This window comes from Sturnus vulgaris, chromosome 3 (assembly GCF_052056855.1).
Source record: "Sturnus vulgaris isolate bStuVul1 chromosome 3, bStuVul1.hap1, whole genome shotgun sequence".
NCBI classification, from domain to species: Eukaryota; Metazoa; Chordata; class Aves; order Passeriformes; family Sturnidae; genus Sturnus; species Sturnus vulgaris.
In genome coordinates this window covers 30941485-30957634 of record NC_142245.1, presented here as the reverse complement: position 1 = coordinate 30957634, position 16150 = coordinate 30941485, and the positions used below count along the sequence as shown (strand labels likewise).

General features: G+C 41.2%; 1 protein-coding gene across 2 annotated transcripts in view; it reads left to right on the top strand.

Moving 5' to 3' along the window:
• GLP1R (glucagon like peptide 1 receptor) overlaps window positions 1-16150 on the top strand; it is an 83168-nt gene that overhangs the window by 20961 nt on the left and 46057 nt on the right. The window contains exons 1-4 of one of the 2 annotated variants that reach the window (XM_014877287.2): window positions 2822-2922; window positions 3894-3923; window positions 5531-5627; window positions 6879-6989. In XM_014877287.2, coding sequence (XP_014732773.1) covers window positions 2920-2922; window positions 3894-3923; window positions 5531-5627; window positions 6879-6989 — 241 coding nt within the window. In that variant the 5' untranslated portion in view covers window positions 2822-2919. Of the gene's footprint in view, window positions 1-2821; window positions 2923-3893; window positions 3924-5530; window positions 5628-6878; window positions 6990-16150 lie in introns of those variants that run through there. The other variant, XM_088161284.1, reaches the window with a different exon arrangement.

Below are 16150 nucleotides of genomic sequence, written 5' to 3'. Positions count from 1 at the left end.
GCCTAAGGGCAAGAACAGCTGGCAGGTGTCACCAGGGAGTTTCTCCCTGAATTCAGTAGGGCCTTTTGAGGGAACTCATTTTTTGCTTTTCACTAGCAGGGAGGATGCTGAAAGGTTTCTTTTTCTGGCACTCCTGAGCTTCTGAAATAATTGGTTCATTAGTAACTAAGGAACAGAAGCATTTACAGGAAAAGCTCCTAGAAGCTGGTTTCCCTCTGAAAGATAAGTTGTTTTGATCCTGTTTATTTTTTCTGAAGGGTGAGGAATTTGTACAGAGTGATCCAGCCCCTGATGAAGTATCTTGTAAAATATGAGTTGGGAAGCATAATTAATATTATATCATCTGATCAGTCAAGCAGCCCTACAGAAGGGACTGAGAGTAATGACTTTATCTCAGAGGGTCACTTAGTGTTGCATACTGTCAAATGACTACATTAAACTTGATACTGGGCAACGTAATGTGGGAAGAGAATGTGATAAATACAGAAATCTAGGGAACGTCAGTCCTGAGGTATGGTCTAATTTATGATCTCTGTAAAAGGGTACCTGTAATGATACTTCTTTTAAACTATCTATAGTAGAGACATCATTTTTTGATGTACCTTCTCCTCCTTTGGCACAGCTTCAGCTCTTAAAGGAGAGTAACTGGACTGCGAGATGTTGCACATAATGGATTTAGATTAATTTATTACACAGAAGTTTAAGTAGTTATAAAATTGGGTTGAATATCATCTCTTTGGGAGAGTGAGGGTTGAGCAATAATGCCTTCTCCCACACTTCAAGAAGTGTTGTACTTGAAGGACTGATCCTCAACAGGATTGTTTTGTCATGAGGTGAACAGTGAGTCAAAGGACTCTGTTAATACCAAATTTAGTGCAGTACACTTCAGTAAAGCTTTGGATACTGTCTCTCATGAGATCCTTTTGGACGAAATATCCAGGACACAACTGATAAACACATCATGCAATGGGTGAGCAGCTGGTTCATGGATTGGGCACAAAGGGGTTCCAGGGAATGGGCTGGAATCCGACCGGGGAGTTTGCACTAGTGAGTTTCTGCAGGGCTTTATCTTAGGCCCCATGCTCTTCAACATCTTCATAAACGACTTGGACAGGACTGGAAGGGATACTAAGGAAGTTTGCAGACAGTACAAAACTGGGAGGAGCTGTTGACTCCCTTGAAATTAGAGAGGCCCTGCAGAGAGACCTCGAAAAGTCAGAGGGCTGGGCAATCACCAACCATATGTAGTTCAGCAAGGGAAAGTGCTGGATTCTGCACCTGGAATGGGGCAACCCTGGATGTAGGGACAGACTGGGGAATGAGATGCTGAAAATCAGTGGCACAGAAAGGAACCTGGGGTTCCAGGTTGACTGCAAGCTGAACACGAGTCAGCAGTGCCCTGGCAGCCAGGGGGGCCAAGCATGTCCTGGGGTTCATCAGGCACAGCATCACTGGCCAGGCCAGGGTGGGGATTGTCCTGCTCTGCTCTGGTGTATTGATGCAAACCTATAGCTTATGTTACCTAAGTGATGATTCAGTAAGATCTGTATTATACCAGACAGAATGTTGCAAGTCAGAAGGAGCGTAAGGCTTGTAGTGTGTAATCTTCACCTGTCGTGCACGTAGTTGCTGTGCTGATCCTGAGCAGAATAGCCTTGAAATAATGTTTCATTGGCTTTTCAAAAAAGGACAGTGAAGTTTAAAAGTAACTCACTAGCACCCTTCTGAGCTAAAAGGCAGTAAATATAATCTGAATCCTCCTCTCATGTGGTAGATGTTCCAGCATTACTATACAAGGGAAGAATAACTGGGCCACACGAAATTGTTGTTCAATGCCAGGTTCCTTATCATTTGCCTTTGAAAATTAAGACTACCAGTTTGGAGGTCCCAGTGGTTGTAATGTTACATGTGAGTCTGTAGCAACAAGGCAAAGTCTTGCTTGTTATCCTGAAATACTAAAAACATAAAAAAGTTGTAGCATAAGTGGTCCCGTTTAAAAAGAGACAAGCAAAGACAAAAGAAATACAAGTGTAAGGAGGAATTTGTCATTCTGTTGCATGTGAGACCTTATATGTGGTGGTGGGAGAAGAGAGAAGGTAATCCCAGGGAGTCACCAGTTGCCTCTGGAGCTCTGAGAAATCTCCTTTTCACTTTAATTCCATTTCATGGTACATTTTATAGGGAGGCTTTATACCCTGTGTGCTCAGATTTCACTGTATTAGAATATTGCTTTTGTGGCATTGTTCACCTTGCATCTGTGTGGATGCTGTTTTTTGTTTCAACAGGAATAGTTTCAAAGTTGTTGAGAAGTGATTAAAAGACTTACTTTTACAGTAGGGCCTGTGAAGACAAATGATTGCTATAGAAAGGGACTTTGCTGTGAGGGTGTTAAGGATTTGTAAGGAATTCTGACTTCAGACTGTTAAATGTGATAATTTAGAGTGTGCTCACTAGAGATTAGTTGCACTTAATTGCATACATACACTGAGAGGCTCCCAGTCTGTCCTCTTGACTGTCCTAATTTTTCTTCATTTGTTTCACGCTCATTAGGCTGCACCTCACTCACCTCCTTAATGTCTTTCATCCATTCATGCCTTTTGACTTCTCCACTTCAGCCAGTCAGCTCTGTTTCCATCTTCTCTGCTATCCTTCTGTGATATATTTTCACCACAACAAAACTACTGCTGTTTTTCCACCCATGGTTGAATATAACAGGAATAAAACCTCTGAGTAAACCACAACTATATGCTTTCAGCAGTGAAAACCTAGTTCTGAGTTTAACACTTTGCATTTGCTCCAGATTTTAGGTACTGACCCAGGAACCTTGGCCTTGTATACTTTCATTTAGTGCTTCATTGCAGAAGAATTTAAATAACTTCTCAAGAAAATACAGTATCTCGTATCTGAATAACTACTCACATGGTAAATCTGTTGCACTGTGTAACTTGTGATTCTTGTTTGTGTAGGCCATAAGCTCTGAGAAATAGAAAGTAGCATATATTAAAATCAAGTTGAAGTCAACTTGTCTGATAACAAACCAGAGTATTTAGCTGAATCACAGTGAACTGTTGCATAGACAGAACAAATTATATAGTCTTAGAATTTATATTTGATTGTCTTATTGCAACAAACTATAGATATGTCTAATTATTTCACTCTTATAGTTTGCTAATCTTAGTCATCTTCTCATATTATGAAAAACCAGTATAAGTAGAATGCTTTTACTTTTTCAGTAAACTATGGGATAGAGGCTTGCTTTTATGCTGTAGTTAAATCTGGTTGTTTCTGAATTCATGAAGGCAGATGAAAGCTTACTTTAGAAAAATGACTTTAAAGCTTCCTGATTCCAAAAGGGCTACTTCTCTTAGTGTAAGCAATGTTAGGCTATTTTAAAAGGTAGTTTTGTTTCTAAATGACACTCTGTCTGCATCTGTATCTTGTAATGATTTTAAAAGCTAAGTTTGGATTAACTTGATGTAGTCATCAACATGCTTGATCAATAGTTGCTTTTTGGGAAGATGTGTGATGTTTAGTAACTTCTGAAATTATAGTGACTTGTAATTTAAGAATTCATCCTGAAAATGTTCCTTTAAATTCCTTTGAGTGTTAACCTGGTGCTGAGAGGATAGTGAAAGTCTTTGGTAACTTCAATTAACCATAGTTGTAAAATGAAGACCTTTAAATGAGTGTCTGATTCTAAAAGACATATAACCTGAAGTCACTTTCTAAAGACAGCCTGGGAGAAACAAGTTTGCAAACTGTTTCTCTCCCTGTATTCAGGTCATCTATCAGTACTCAGCCTACATAGGTATGTAAATAGAGTTTTAGTTACTGATTGTTTCTCTACACACACCTGTAGATCTCATTTAGGTGATGTTTTCTTTCCCCTTCAGGTATGTCGAACATGGATCACTATGCTACAGGTTTGTTTTTCCATTCAGTAGAATCCATTTGTTTTACAATAGACAGGCTTTGCAACATTTATTGCCATAGATAAGGTGATTTAAATCAGGTAAACAAGGTCAGAGTTTCCAAGATCCACAGGCTTGTGCTGGTTTTGACTTCAGGGGGAGCCAACTAAGTTAATCTAAAATTACGGCCGTGAAGGCCCTAGCTACAAGTTAATAGGTACTTACTCTTGAAACACAACACAGGTGTTTACTAAATGTCGTACTTTCCGTCATATGTACAAGACCATATTTGTAATTAAATGTAGTGGGTTAATCCAGGCAGGAGCATTATACATGTGGTGCTTGGTTTCTTTTCAAATGGATTTTTAATTGGAAGGATATAAAAGAAGAGGACGTGAGAGGTCTTTTCTTTTATTGCAAGGTGATTGTATTGGTGTCTAAATTTTAGTCATATTGGTTGTAGTGGACAGGATTTAATTTGACTTTCCTGTAGAGTTTTAAAATTACTTCTTCATTTTAAAATAACTTCCCATACTCTGTTTTTATTCTAACCATCTGGAAAAGGTTTAGAAGCACAAGTGGAAAATAAAAATTAGCCATTGAAGCTAGGAGGGTAAAACTGCAAGGATTATTTACCCTCATGCTTCACTAAATAAACTGATTGACATCTGGGATTAAATGAACTTCCTTCCACTCAGCAGCATTAGCGTTGTACCATTAGGTTCATACTGTTGATTGTATGTCTGAGACATCCATGGGGCTTTCTCTGGAAAAAGAAGGCTGAGTTACCTGCATTGTTGCTCAATTACAGCCTCCTAATCCGGATATTTAAACTTGGTTTATACAAATACAAAGAGGGGGGAGAAGGAGTAATGTCTCTACTCAAACGCAGTGAGTAAAGCTGGATCTCTGTGAGCCAGGGAGGACATCTGCTAGGGTTGAGTGAGCAGCCAGCCCTGAGTTAGCTGCTCACTCTAATAATAGCTAATTTCCTTTGTCCTCAGATCGAGTCTGTACATACTTTTCCCCTACCCCCTCACTGCTTAGGGTAGGTGATGGTGGAACCTGCAGCCTGTCAAAATGTCCAAAAAGGAGGCTCTACATCTTTCTGCAGTTGCAGGAAAAATATGTAGGATGCAGGGAAAAGCTGTTCATCAAAGAAGAAAAAGGCTGGAAAAGCTTTCATCCACGTTTTGGAAGAATGTGTGGGGAATATCTGCTGAATATGTTGAATTAAATTGTTTTCGTTTATGGGAAAGCAGAAATACTGCTGTTGGAAAGAAAACCTCTACTAATAAAGGACTTACTGCTGTCCCTGTCTTTTCATGAGATAATAAATCACACAACTGGGGCATGTTCAAGAGAACAAGGCTAGCTCAGTGTGGGTTTCAGTGAGGACACTATAGTTTGTGGTTTTTTTGTTTCCTTGTTCTGCAAATGGAAGGGGAATTTTTTTGTTGTTGAAATTAGGCAAATATGTAGCATCATCTTGTACCCTTTGTGATAAGCAGTGCTGTTCTGGCTTTTTGTAGTCATTTCCACGCTGACCTACTCATTCTGTGTGAAGAACCCTACAGTTTAAATCCTGCAATGTCTGAGACTCGTGACTTCTCTTTCAGAGTTCAGATGGCTCCCTTTCTGAGGTTGTGCAGAAATGGAAGGAGTATCAGCTCCAGTGCCAGAAATACTTGTATGAGACACCCCCCATTGTGGCAGGTAAGCTGATTTGGTAGGGAGAGGATGTATTAATTTTTAAAATGCATGATAACAGTAGCAAGGGAGTGATTATGAACTTGAATATACTTCTTTCTGGTCCATTGCTTCTTTATCCCATTTGCTCGTGCCTGCTCTCTGTGGGACTCTTCCCTCTGCTGGGGGGAAGTGTTTTATGGAACAATTTCATTGTAAAGATGTTTGTCCTTAGGTCCAGAGTGTTATGCAGTGGCAAGTGGTAGCTGTGCCATATCAAACAGCCAGTAATGTAATAGACCTGAAACTTCTTTAGGGGTCAAGGTGTTAGGAAATCTGGAACCATGCTGCTCACATTGAACTAGAAGTTTGTGAATTGTAAAGTTGGCATAAATTATTCCGAGCCTTGCAAAATGCTGAAACGGCTTTGGAAAAAAAAAGCAAGTGACTTAAGGAGAATGTAGCTTGTCTTAGTGTTTGAGCTGCTGTAATGTGCCGGGAGCTTCTGTAATGTGCCAGCATCATGGTATTTAGAGGACAAGTGGTGACTTGTCAATTATGCTCACAATTGGACACCATGCAGCCTCTCCTCTGCTTCAGTGCTTTTGTGACACACTGAAGAGGTGTCTAAAGTTATACCTGTGAAGAATTATTTCAAAACTGTTAATGTTCCTTGTCTTAACTACATTATTATGTCAGAGTGAGAGCAGTGGCTGATGACAATGGCAGGGACACATTCATCTCCTTCTGCTGCATTATTGTGTTGAGCAGTTGAGTGCTGCCCTCTAAGAATGACAGTTTAATGAATCTGAGGTATTCTCATGTTGATTAAGCTGTAATGCAAAGTTATGGTTGTGTGTGGGTATTTCATTGGTGGACCTATATATTAGGGTAGATTTTCCAGCTGCATGAATTTGAAGCATTCTGAGGAATTATTATCTTTAGTGTTCACAACAAAAATGATTATAAACTGTGGCAAGTAAGGGTGTTAAAAAAAAAAAAAGGATTGATAAATTAATATTAATCTGTTACTTAAGAAACTTGTCTATTGAGTCAGTGTTCCTTAGTTCGTCCCTGAATCTCTTCCTTAGTTACTCCCTGAAACAACAGTTATCTGTGTGAAGATAAAATCACTCATTTGGATAAATAAATGTCATATAATTCCACGTTGGAGCTTAAATGCATGTTGTCTGTATTTTCTTTTATATTCTGCTCTTCAGTCTTTTCCTTCTTACTGTACAAGGCAGTGGTACGAGCCTCCCTTCTCTTTCTCTGCAGAAGGCAAGTTCTGCAACAGAACATTTGATGATTATGCCTGCTGGCCAGATGGACTGCCTGGCACCTACGTGAATGTCAGCTGCCCCTGGTATCTTCCCTGGGCTAATGCAGGTAAGAGCCTTTGCTTATAGGCACAGCTTTAAACCAATCCTATTTTCCTTGCCCAGTCTTAGCAAGGACAAGATTGGGTTAAACGTCTGTGGGTGCAGTCAGTTCTCTGTAAGATAAAAGTAGGGACAGATCTTAGTATGATACATTCTTTATCTCTGTTTAGCAGGAGAAGATGAAAATGAGAGAGCAGACTTCTTAAAGGTTGTGTTTAGTTTGGATATTTTTTGCTCTCTTCTGGTTTTGCTGCTTGGATAGTGGTGACTATTCATGACTTACTCTTATCTATGAAGGCTATCTAACAGTGATAATGGCTTAGTTGGAAAACTGAGATAAAAGTAACAAAGAGAACTGGTACATCATCCTGTAGAAGATACAGAAAGAAAAGTCTAAAGTAGAAGTGTTTTGTGCTTCTTCCTGAGAGAAACTTGTTTCTCAGAGCACTGAGATGAAGACATTTTCAGTGGTTGCAAAGACTTCTATGAAGGACTGAATGCCACCTTTAGATTTTACACCCTTATGTGCATGTACACTTGAAGGCAAGGTGTATTAGATCACTTTGTCTAGCATTCTGTCTTTCAAACCAGTGACTTGTACAGCTTGTTCTTTGTGAAGACCTTTCTATGCTTTGAAGTCTAAATGAAACAGTTTATTAGCCAGCTACGGTGGTGTGGAGAATTGGCTTTGGCCTCTGTTAAAGGACAGAGGATATTAGTTAATGAGGATATATCATTCTGATTGATGGGTGCAAAGTGTATGGTGTAAGTGTGGAGAACATGTGTTGGTATGGAGGGATATCAGGAATGACAAAGAGAAGGGATGGGATAGTCAGAGATTACACAATATATTTAAGTAATGTGGGACTTGGGCATAATGCAAATTGAAATAACATGAAATTAGGGATGGAGATGACTTTCTTCCTGATAGCCCTTGCTCAGCATCAAAGTATTCACTCCAAGTCCTGCCTGAGGCCAGTGAGCCTGGGGGTCTGCATGAGGTTGGGAGGTGACATAATTGGGACAGCTGATCTGATCTGGCTAAAAGGATATTCCTGCTCTATGATGTGGTTGGTGGTAAAGCTCAGGGAAAGGGAGAGAAGTGAGTAGAGGCATTCATGATGGTGTTTATCTTAATGGCTATGCATGCTGAGGCCCTGCTTTCCAAGAAGTGGCCGGATGTCTGCCTGCTAATGGGAGGCAGTGAATAAATTCCTTATTTTGCTTTACTTGCATGTGCAGTTTTGCTTTACTTATTAAACTGTCATTATCTTGAAGGATTGGTGGCATGTGTGTAAATCCCCAGACTTAAATCAAAATGTCACCACAACACTGACAAAGGTTAAAAATTTACACAAACTACTACTACAACTCTTGGCCCTTCACCACTTTACAACCACGAAGGATTCCATGTAGTTGTTCCCCTCTGTGGCAACATCCTGTCTCAGTTTTTCCCATTGCTTCTCCTGGTTACTTATTTATCTTGACCAACAAGATACTACATACTAGTTTTTTTTCCCCATCCTGTTGAGGAGAGAAAGCAGCCAGGGGTATGTCTGGCACCCCACCAGTCAGTTCACCTCATCCACCATGGAAGCCCAGGGACTGTGAAGAAGTCTGCCCTGGTTCCTGCAGCATCTCCTCATCTTCTCTGACCTTGGTGCTCTGCACAGGGCTGTTTCTCACACTTCTTTTCTCACCCCTCACTGCCAGGCAGTTTGGTTCTTTGTTGCATGTTTTCCCTGAGGTGCCATGGTCTAGTTGATAAGGTGGTGTTAGGTCATAGGTTGGACTTGATGATCAAAGGTCTTTTCCAACCTAATGATTCTGTGATCGTGTCTGAGGGGCTCAGCTGTGCCCTGCAGTGGATCTTTGGAGCCAATCATGTCCAGCACGGGACAAGCCTCTTCTTGCAGAGGCCACCCTTGGTTTCCTCTTCAGCTTTGTCTCCTTTCCTAAGTGACTTCAGAAGTTTAAAATGCTAATCCTCCTCAGGTTATTAGAGATGTTATGCTTTTGGAAGAAACAAGCCTTTTCAAATGTATGAAATTAATATTTACCTCATAATTAACATGAAATGATTGGATACTGCAGAATTTTTTCCAATAATGCTTTTCTGTCTGGATATCTGAAATTCTTCACAGACTTTAACTTCTTTCCTCTAACCCTGTTTACTTTCAGTCTTTAGCACCCTGGACTTCCAACTGCTCTTGAAATCACTGCTGGAAAAAGCCATGGTTTAATGCAATACTGCAGATTAATAAATTACTTGAATGTGCAATATCTTTCATACTTTTGGAAATAAGTTTTTAAAAAAATTAATTATCCTGAAAATGGTGTTTGTTTCAGTGAGAAGAGGAGCAGCAGTCTGTAAACTCCTTGTTAGGGAGAATGGCAAAATACTTCAGAAAATCATTAAACCTCTGGATCTGTTCCCTTGTTGAGCAAATTGTGCGTATACCTCAACCTCTACTTTATCAGTGAGGAATAAGAATGGAACAAGGAGGCCTTTCACTGTCCAATACAAAACAAGAAGTTTGTATCAGTGCCAGGTGTGTAATTTAGGAGCCTGAATTACCATGACCTGACAGTATTCTGTGACATCCTGTGGAATCATGTTCAAAGTGAATGCTAATGAGCTGCTGTGATGAAGAGGTAATGTCTTTGTAATAGAAGATCTAGAGCAATAGAAAATTGAACACCCTATGATTTAGAGTGGTCACTAAAGCATGTTTATTACTTGTTCCTTAGCCCTCTACTTGGAACTTGAAATAGGTTCTAGCACTGCAGGACTTCCGTCTCATCACTTACTGGAAATGGAGAGGAGGAAAAGATGAGACATTGTTTGGGAATGTTTGTAACGTGTTCAGGGAAGGTCATCATCAAGTAGGAAGTGCTTCAGCCAAGCATACTCAAATATTTAAGACTGCTGCTCCCTTAACTAGGAGCCAGGTTTTCAGGTTTGTAGAGAGCTTGCTGGGGTATATCCCCAGGAATCCCTTGGGAACTGAATTGAGTCACTTGAAACCAAATGTTGCTTATGGTGGGGTACTGAAATGGAAGAAGCATTGAGTCTGAGTCTCTTCATGACTTAACCACTTCTGTATACAAATGTAGAAGGGCTGGAAGCAGGGAAAGGTGATGAGGAAACATACACAGGTTATTAAAAGATAGCACTGGGAAAGCCACAGTGTACCCAGAATCTTGTCCAGTGAGATGAAGAGCAGCAAAAAGGACTTGTAAACAGATATGAGAAAAAAATTTGGATTCACTGCTGAGTGCAGCAGGAGGATCTTTTGGCAGAGGATGGGGAAATGACTGAAGTATTCACTGCCTTCATCATGGCCTTTACTGGTAAAACTCACCTTCAGCAATTTGAGGCCACTGTGATCAGCTGGAAGCAATGAAGACATTCTATAACTGGGTGAGGATCAGAATATGGAACACTTTCATTCAGTATACCCAAGCCCACAGCAATTGGTATGATCTACTGAACTGACAAGTTCTGAATGAGCTGATTAATACTGATGTGAGGTCACTTTTGAGTATCTTTGACAGGTCATGGCAACTGAGGGAGATTCCTGCAATTGTCACCACTATCTTAAAGAAGTGCAAGGAGGCAGATCTGGGGAATTACAGATAATTGGTCTTCTGTCAGTCCCCAGGCAAGTAGGGAACCAATAATACTGGGAAGGGTTTCCAAGCACTTAAAGGACAAGGAGGTGAGTAGGACTATTCAACATGGGTTTATGAAGGGGAAATCATGCATGATGAACCTGATAAGATTAGCCTGGTGGCTGAGGGAAGAGCAATGGAGGTGTTTTTCTTGACTGTAGTAAGATTTTTGACACAGGCTCCCATAATCTCCTCCTTGACAAACTGATGAAGTGTGGATTAGACAAAAGGCTGAAAAAATGGACTGACAAGAATCCTGTGAAGTTCTGCCCCTGGGGAGGGATAGTTGTGTGTATCAGTGCTAACTGGCTGGAAAGCAACTTTGCAGAAAAGGCCTTGGAGGTACTGGTGGACACCAAGCTCAGCGTGAGCAGCAATGTACCCTTGAGGCAAAGGACACCAATGGCTTCCTGGGTTCTATTCCGAAAGAATAAGTGGCAGCTCAGAAGGATGATCCTTCACCTCTGCTCTGGGGAGTGACACATCTGGAGTGCTTTGTCCGATCCTGGACTCTCCTGGACTTCAGCAGGTCCAGCAAATGACTGTGAAGTTTGAGGAGTAGGAGTGTCTCTTATGAGACTGAGAAAGCTGGTATTCTTCAGCCTGGAGAAGAGAAGGCCTCGAGGCAAGTTTTATCAGTGTGTATGCTCACATATCGAAATACAGAAAATTTCCTTTAAATGTAATTATTTTATGGTGAGGTTTGTCAGATACCTAGGACAGGTGACCCAGACAGTTTGGAGTCTGTCCTTGAAGAGGATGATCATATCATGACTAGACTTGAATCTGAGCAACTTGCCCTAATTCCTCGTTGTATTAGGAAATCTCCAGACTCTCAATCTGATGTTGACTGTTTTGTGATTCTCTGTTTCTGTTAATTTCTTTTTTATAAGTCTTGGTAACCAATTATTGTCAGGTGTTACAAATTTCTGTTGGTGTCAGCCAGAATACAAGATGGGGAGAAGGAATTACATGGTAATTGTTTGGAAAGCTGGAGTGCTCTTTGGAGAGTTACAGGTTTTGCAAACTATGCTTTAATAGCTTTTGCTGTTTGTGTACCACTCTTATCCCAGTGGCTGTCAGTCTTGAGCCTGCCCTTCTGCAAATTTCAACAGCAGATGTGGCCCAGCAGGTTACCTAGCAGAGTGGCAAGCTGAAAATGGAATGAGGAACTTTTTACATGCTCAGCAGGCATGTGCTGTGTCACTAGTCCAACTGCTCATCATGTCAGTCTGTTCTTGTCCCTACATGATGCCACAGAGCTGATCACTGAGGTGTGACATTCTTCTTGCTCATTTAATGTGGAGGCCTCTGAATCCCTGTCTGCATTGTTCAGCAGTAGTGCGCTCTCCACTTTGGATTGCTCATTTATCTCAGGGTACAAGAGCAACTGCAGGGAGATGGGAATCTGTTCATTGAGAAACTTGAGTGTTAATCTGATTTCAGTGCTGTGTGCCTATTCAGACTTGTGTGCATACAGAGACTCAAGACCAGTCTTTTGCCAGACAAATCCATGCAAGATGGGCTTACAGGTCTTTTGTGCTAAGGAATATGTGCATTTGCAAGATTTTTCTTTGCAGGATAACTTTGCTTGTGATTGCAACATTTATCTTCAGCCCTTTTTGAAAATGTTGCTTGCAAAGGCAGCCTGTAAAGTACAGCAGAGACAATCAGTACTGTCCCACTCCTGTCAGATCTCTTTAGAAACACTGAGACTGAGAGTTTTTTGTTGTGTTAGCAGGTGTGTCAGCATCCCTGAAAGAGTCACTGTTAGCATGCTGTCTGCAAGGATGGACTTTTGAGGGATGGGAATATGTTCATGACAATTGAATAGAAGAAAGATCACAACATGAGACCAAGATTTTTTTGCTTGAAACCATGTATGCCTGTGCTGCTACAGACTTTTTTTGTGACAGGCAAGTAAATTAAACCTGAATTTTTAAAGGATTTTTTTTATTATGGATTGCACTGAAACAGTGGGTATTCATTTGTGGGTGCACTTTTGAGATGTGCTCTGAAGGTTGGGTTATTTTCTCTTTCTTCAGTGGTGTTGCAGCGCTGTCATTTTTTTCATCTGTAGTTAAGCAGCAAACTAGATTGGAAATTTCACCCAACTGAGATGTGGGGGTTTCTTCTTATTCTTTTGAGTATTTTTTTTTTCTCTCATGTAGATCAGTTTACTGACTAGTGTGATTACAGCTGTATTAGCATTCATCTGCTTCAAGTATATTGGTCATTATATTATTTTCTTAAAAGCAAGTTGTGAAATAAGGATATTATGAGTATATGGGTAATCAGTATCCCAGTAAAGCCAAAGTAGCTGAAGTTTAGAGTAGCCTCTGCTTCAGTGCAGGTTAGGTCATTGTCACTGGAATGAGAAATAGGTGGCTGATGTGTTTCATAGAACAGGGGTTGGTATCCTATCAAATGAGGAGCCCGGACACTGCTGAGCTGCAACTACATGGCAGGAGTGGATAAAGTTTTCTGTGTCCCTTGAGAGCCTTATCAGATAGCTTTGTGCAGGTAGTGAGGGAGCTCTTTGTTGCTTCTTGACAGCAAGAAGCAGGATTATTGGGGCAAATGGGATGTGAAAGGGAATCTAATTTTAGTCAAACAATGTATTCTGTTCAAGGCTCTTTAGGGAAATTCTTAGATTTTCTCTTTGGGAAGATTTCTTAGTTTTCAAGTGTTATTTGGAAATGCTTTGAAAATATGAAGTGAAATGTATAGACTATCAAAACAAGCACATGCTTAACTTTTGCCTGACTTGCTTCCTTACCCCCCAAAAACCCCAACCCAAAGCAAAGTGCTTTTTTGGCCTACTTATACATCTTTGAAAGAGAAAACTACTGAAGCTTCTCAAATCTATGCAAGCTATTTCACTCTAGCTCTATTTGGCTTTTATTTGTTCTTATGCAACTCCCACTGAGGGCAGGTCTTTGTGGGGAGATGCTGAAGTAGCAGGAGGGAGGTTATTGTTAAATGAATTTGTTCTGCAAAGTTGCCGGTACAGATGCTGGCCCACAGCCAGAGCTTGTTGAAGGCAAATTTTCTATATTGTGGCTGACAGAGTTGAAGCTTTTTCTCCTGTATGTGAAGCCCACTCAGGTATGATAGCATTGAAGTTACACTAGGTGACCTTTGTACACCTTGCTATCCACATTGTGGTTGGAGAGATTATGACAAGTTCTGGGGCCATAGCTGTCTCAAAGCCCAGTCAGTGCAGAAGCTCTGAGGGGAGCAGCAGGGGCTCCTTTAAGGGACAGTGGGCACCTTGCCTCACTGTCACTGGCTGTGTGCTTTTTCTTGTTACCTTCTCATAATTGAAGGCCAGCTGCCAGTAACACCGTGTGGATTTGGAAACTGTGGAGCTGCACAATTTGTCTTGCAATTATGCCTCCTCTGGGGTTCTGATATTTTATTGTTTAATAGCACTAAATCCTTTTTAATTAAAAAACCTTCCAGGGTTTCAGATGAGTTATGTGAGCAGTAGCCACATCAGTTGCTCCTATATGCACTGGACTGCACCAAGGCTGGCTGTGAGCTTGCATCAACACAGACGTGGCTGTTGCTCAGATCTCCACTCAAAATCTGAAGTCTTTAGATGCTTTTGTTTCAGCTCAGAACCTCTCTAGTTTTGAGGGGTCTGACACTTGCATTAGTTTGATGCCAGTCTGTGTCTGTGTTGGTATCTTGCTATGGCACAGTAAAGAATTTTGAAGCAACCCCTGATTGTGCTGCTTATTGAGACTGGTTTAGTTTGAGCAACTTTGGTTTCTGTTTCTTCAGAGGAAACTAAGCCAGAAGCTGTGCCCCAGGAGTGCATTGGATTCTTTTCAGTCCTGGGGGGAGGCATAAGACCTAACAATTTGGCTGTACTGTTATAAAGTCTTCCAGAACAACCATACACAGGCCTTTGGAGGACTTCTGCACTACCAAGATCTCATGAAATTGTAATGTTTCTTGTGTCAAGTAAAGGGCCAGGTGGCTTGTATGCCATGTATTAGTGTTGTCCATGAGGCCTCAGTGCTTTGTAGTTCCCTATGCTCTCTAAATCTACCTTTCTCCTAGTTTGCAATTGTTTTCTTTGTTTACCTAATAACTTCTGATGTTGTTCACCTTTGCTTGAATCACTTGTTTCCTATAATTCACTTTATTATCTGTGTTATCCTTTCTTTACTATGTTATATGTTGCAATGGTGACACCTGCTCCTTTATTCTCCCAGATGATCAGGTAAAGTACAGCCTGGGGACCCCTGGAAACAGCATTGATTTCCAGCCTGTGACGTGAGAGACCTGAAAGTCTCTCTGGTGGCAGACTAACCCAGCAGTAATACCAGATGACCTCTGATAGTAACCTTGTGGCTGCCTCTGGCTACTAGAGTTGGAGTCAGTCTGATTAAATTGTGGAGATATCTGGCACCACAGCTGTACTTCACACAATAATTTTGCCCAGTGACAGAGGTTGTGTGAGCTGAGCTTCACGTGGGTGTGTGGAAATGGGATCAGACTGGGTTGCTGCTCAAGAGTACTGTCAGTTGCAAGGATACATCAAGGTCAGATATTTCTCATTTCTCCCTGCTGTAACCTATGTTTGAGACCCTCTTCAGCACTCCCCATTTTCTCTCTGGTGGCAGAACTTCTTTTCCTGATGTGTCTTTAGATAGGTGCTCTGCATGAGGCTTTGGGTGGAAGTGGGCTGTTACCTTGGAAGTCCCAAGTACCAGAGGTTAGCAGTTTGACCATGAGGATTTTATGCTTGTTTAAAGCAATTTCCCTAGGGTTATGAGGTACCTTATTGTGGTACAGCAGAGATCATGGAAATTGTCTCCATGGTCCCCACCCAGCCTTAGTGTCTAAGTTAGTCTTGGCTGTTGCTTGAGTCTTGAATTAATACATTCCTTAAAGAAAAGTATGGTGTCTTTCTTTTCCCAAGAGCTGTAATTGTACTTTCACAATTGCACAATTGTAATGATATCATGTACAGCAGTGTTGCAGATTCCATTCCCTTCTACACAAGCAGGAAAACCACAAGTGTTGAAATGAATCCATCTGATCCCAAACTAAATCCATCTGTGATTGTTGTGCCCAGCAAGGAGAAGGGCTGAGAAAGGAACCAGGACCTTGTTGTGTTTAAGGTGCTGCCAGAGTGCTTTGGGTCTGTGGCATGTGGTACCATGACCCAGGTGAGAATCACATGTAGACTTCTTCCTCAGCAGGATTTTGTGTCATTGCTGCTGGGGTGCCTGGGTCATTGGAAAAGTTTCTGCAGCTAATATTTTCTTTAGGGGAATTAGTACCCCCCTCAGCCCCTTGCTATCAAACACAGTCATTCAGGGCTGGTGTTGAAGCCTCTGTACTCCCAAGGCACCTGCTGTCCCTCAGGATTAAATCTAGAGTCCTTGTCCTCTACTCTTTTCCTGAGTTGCCTGTGTTTTGCACATTGTTCAAACTCAGAGGGGGAGGGAGTTTGGGGACAGAGTGCCATAGTGC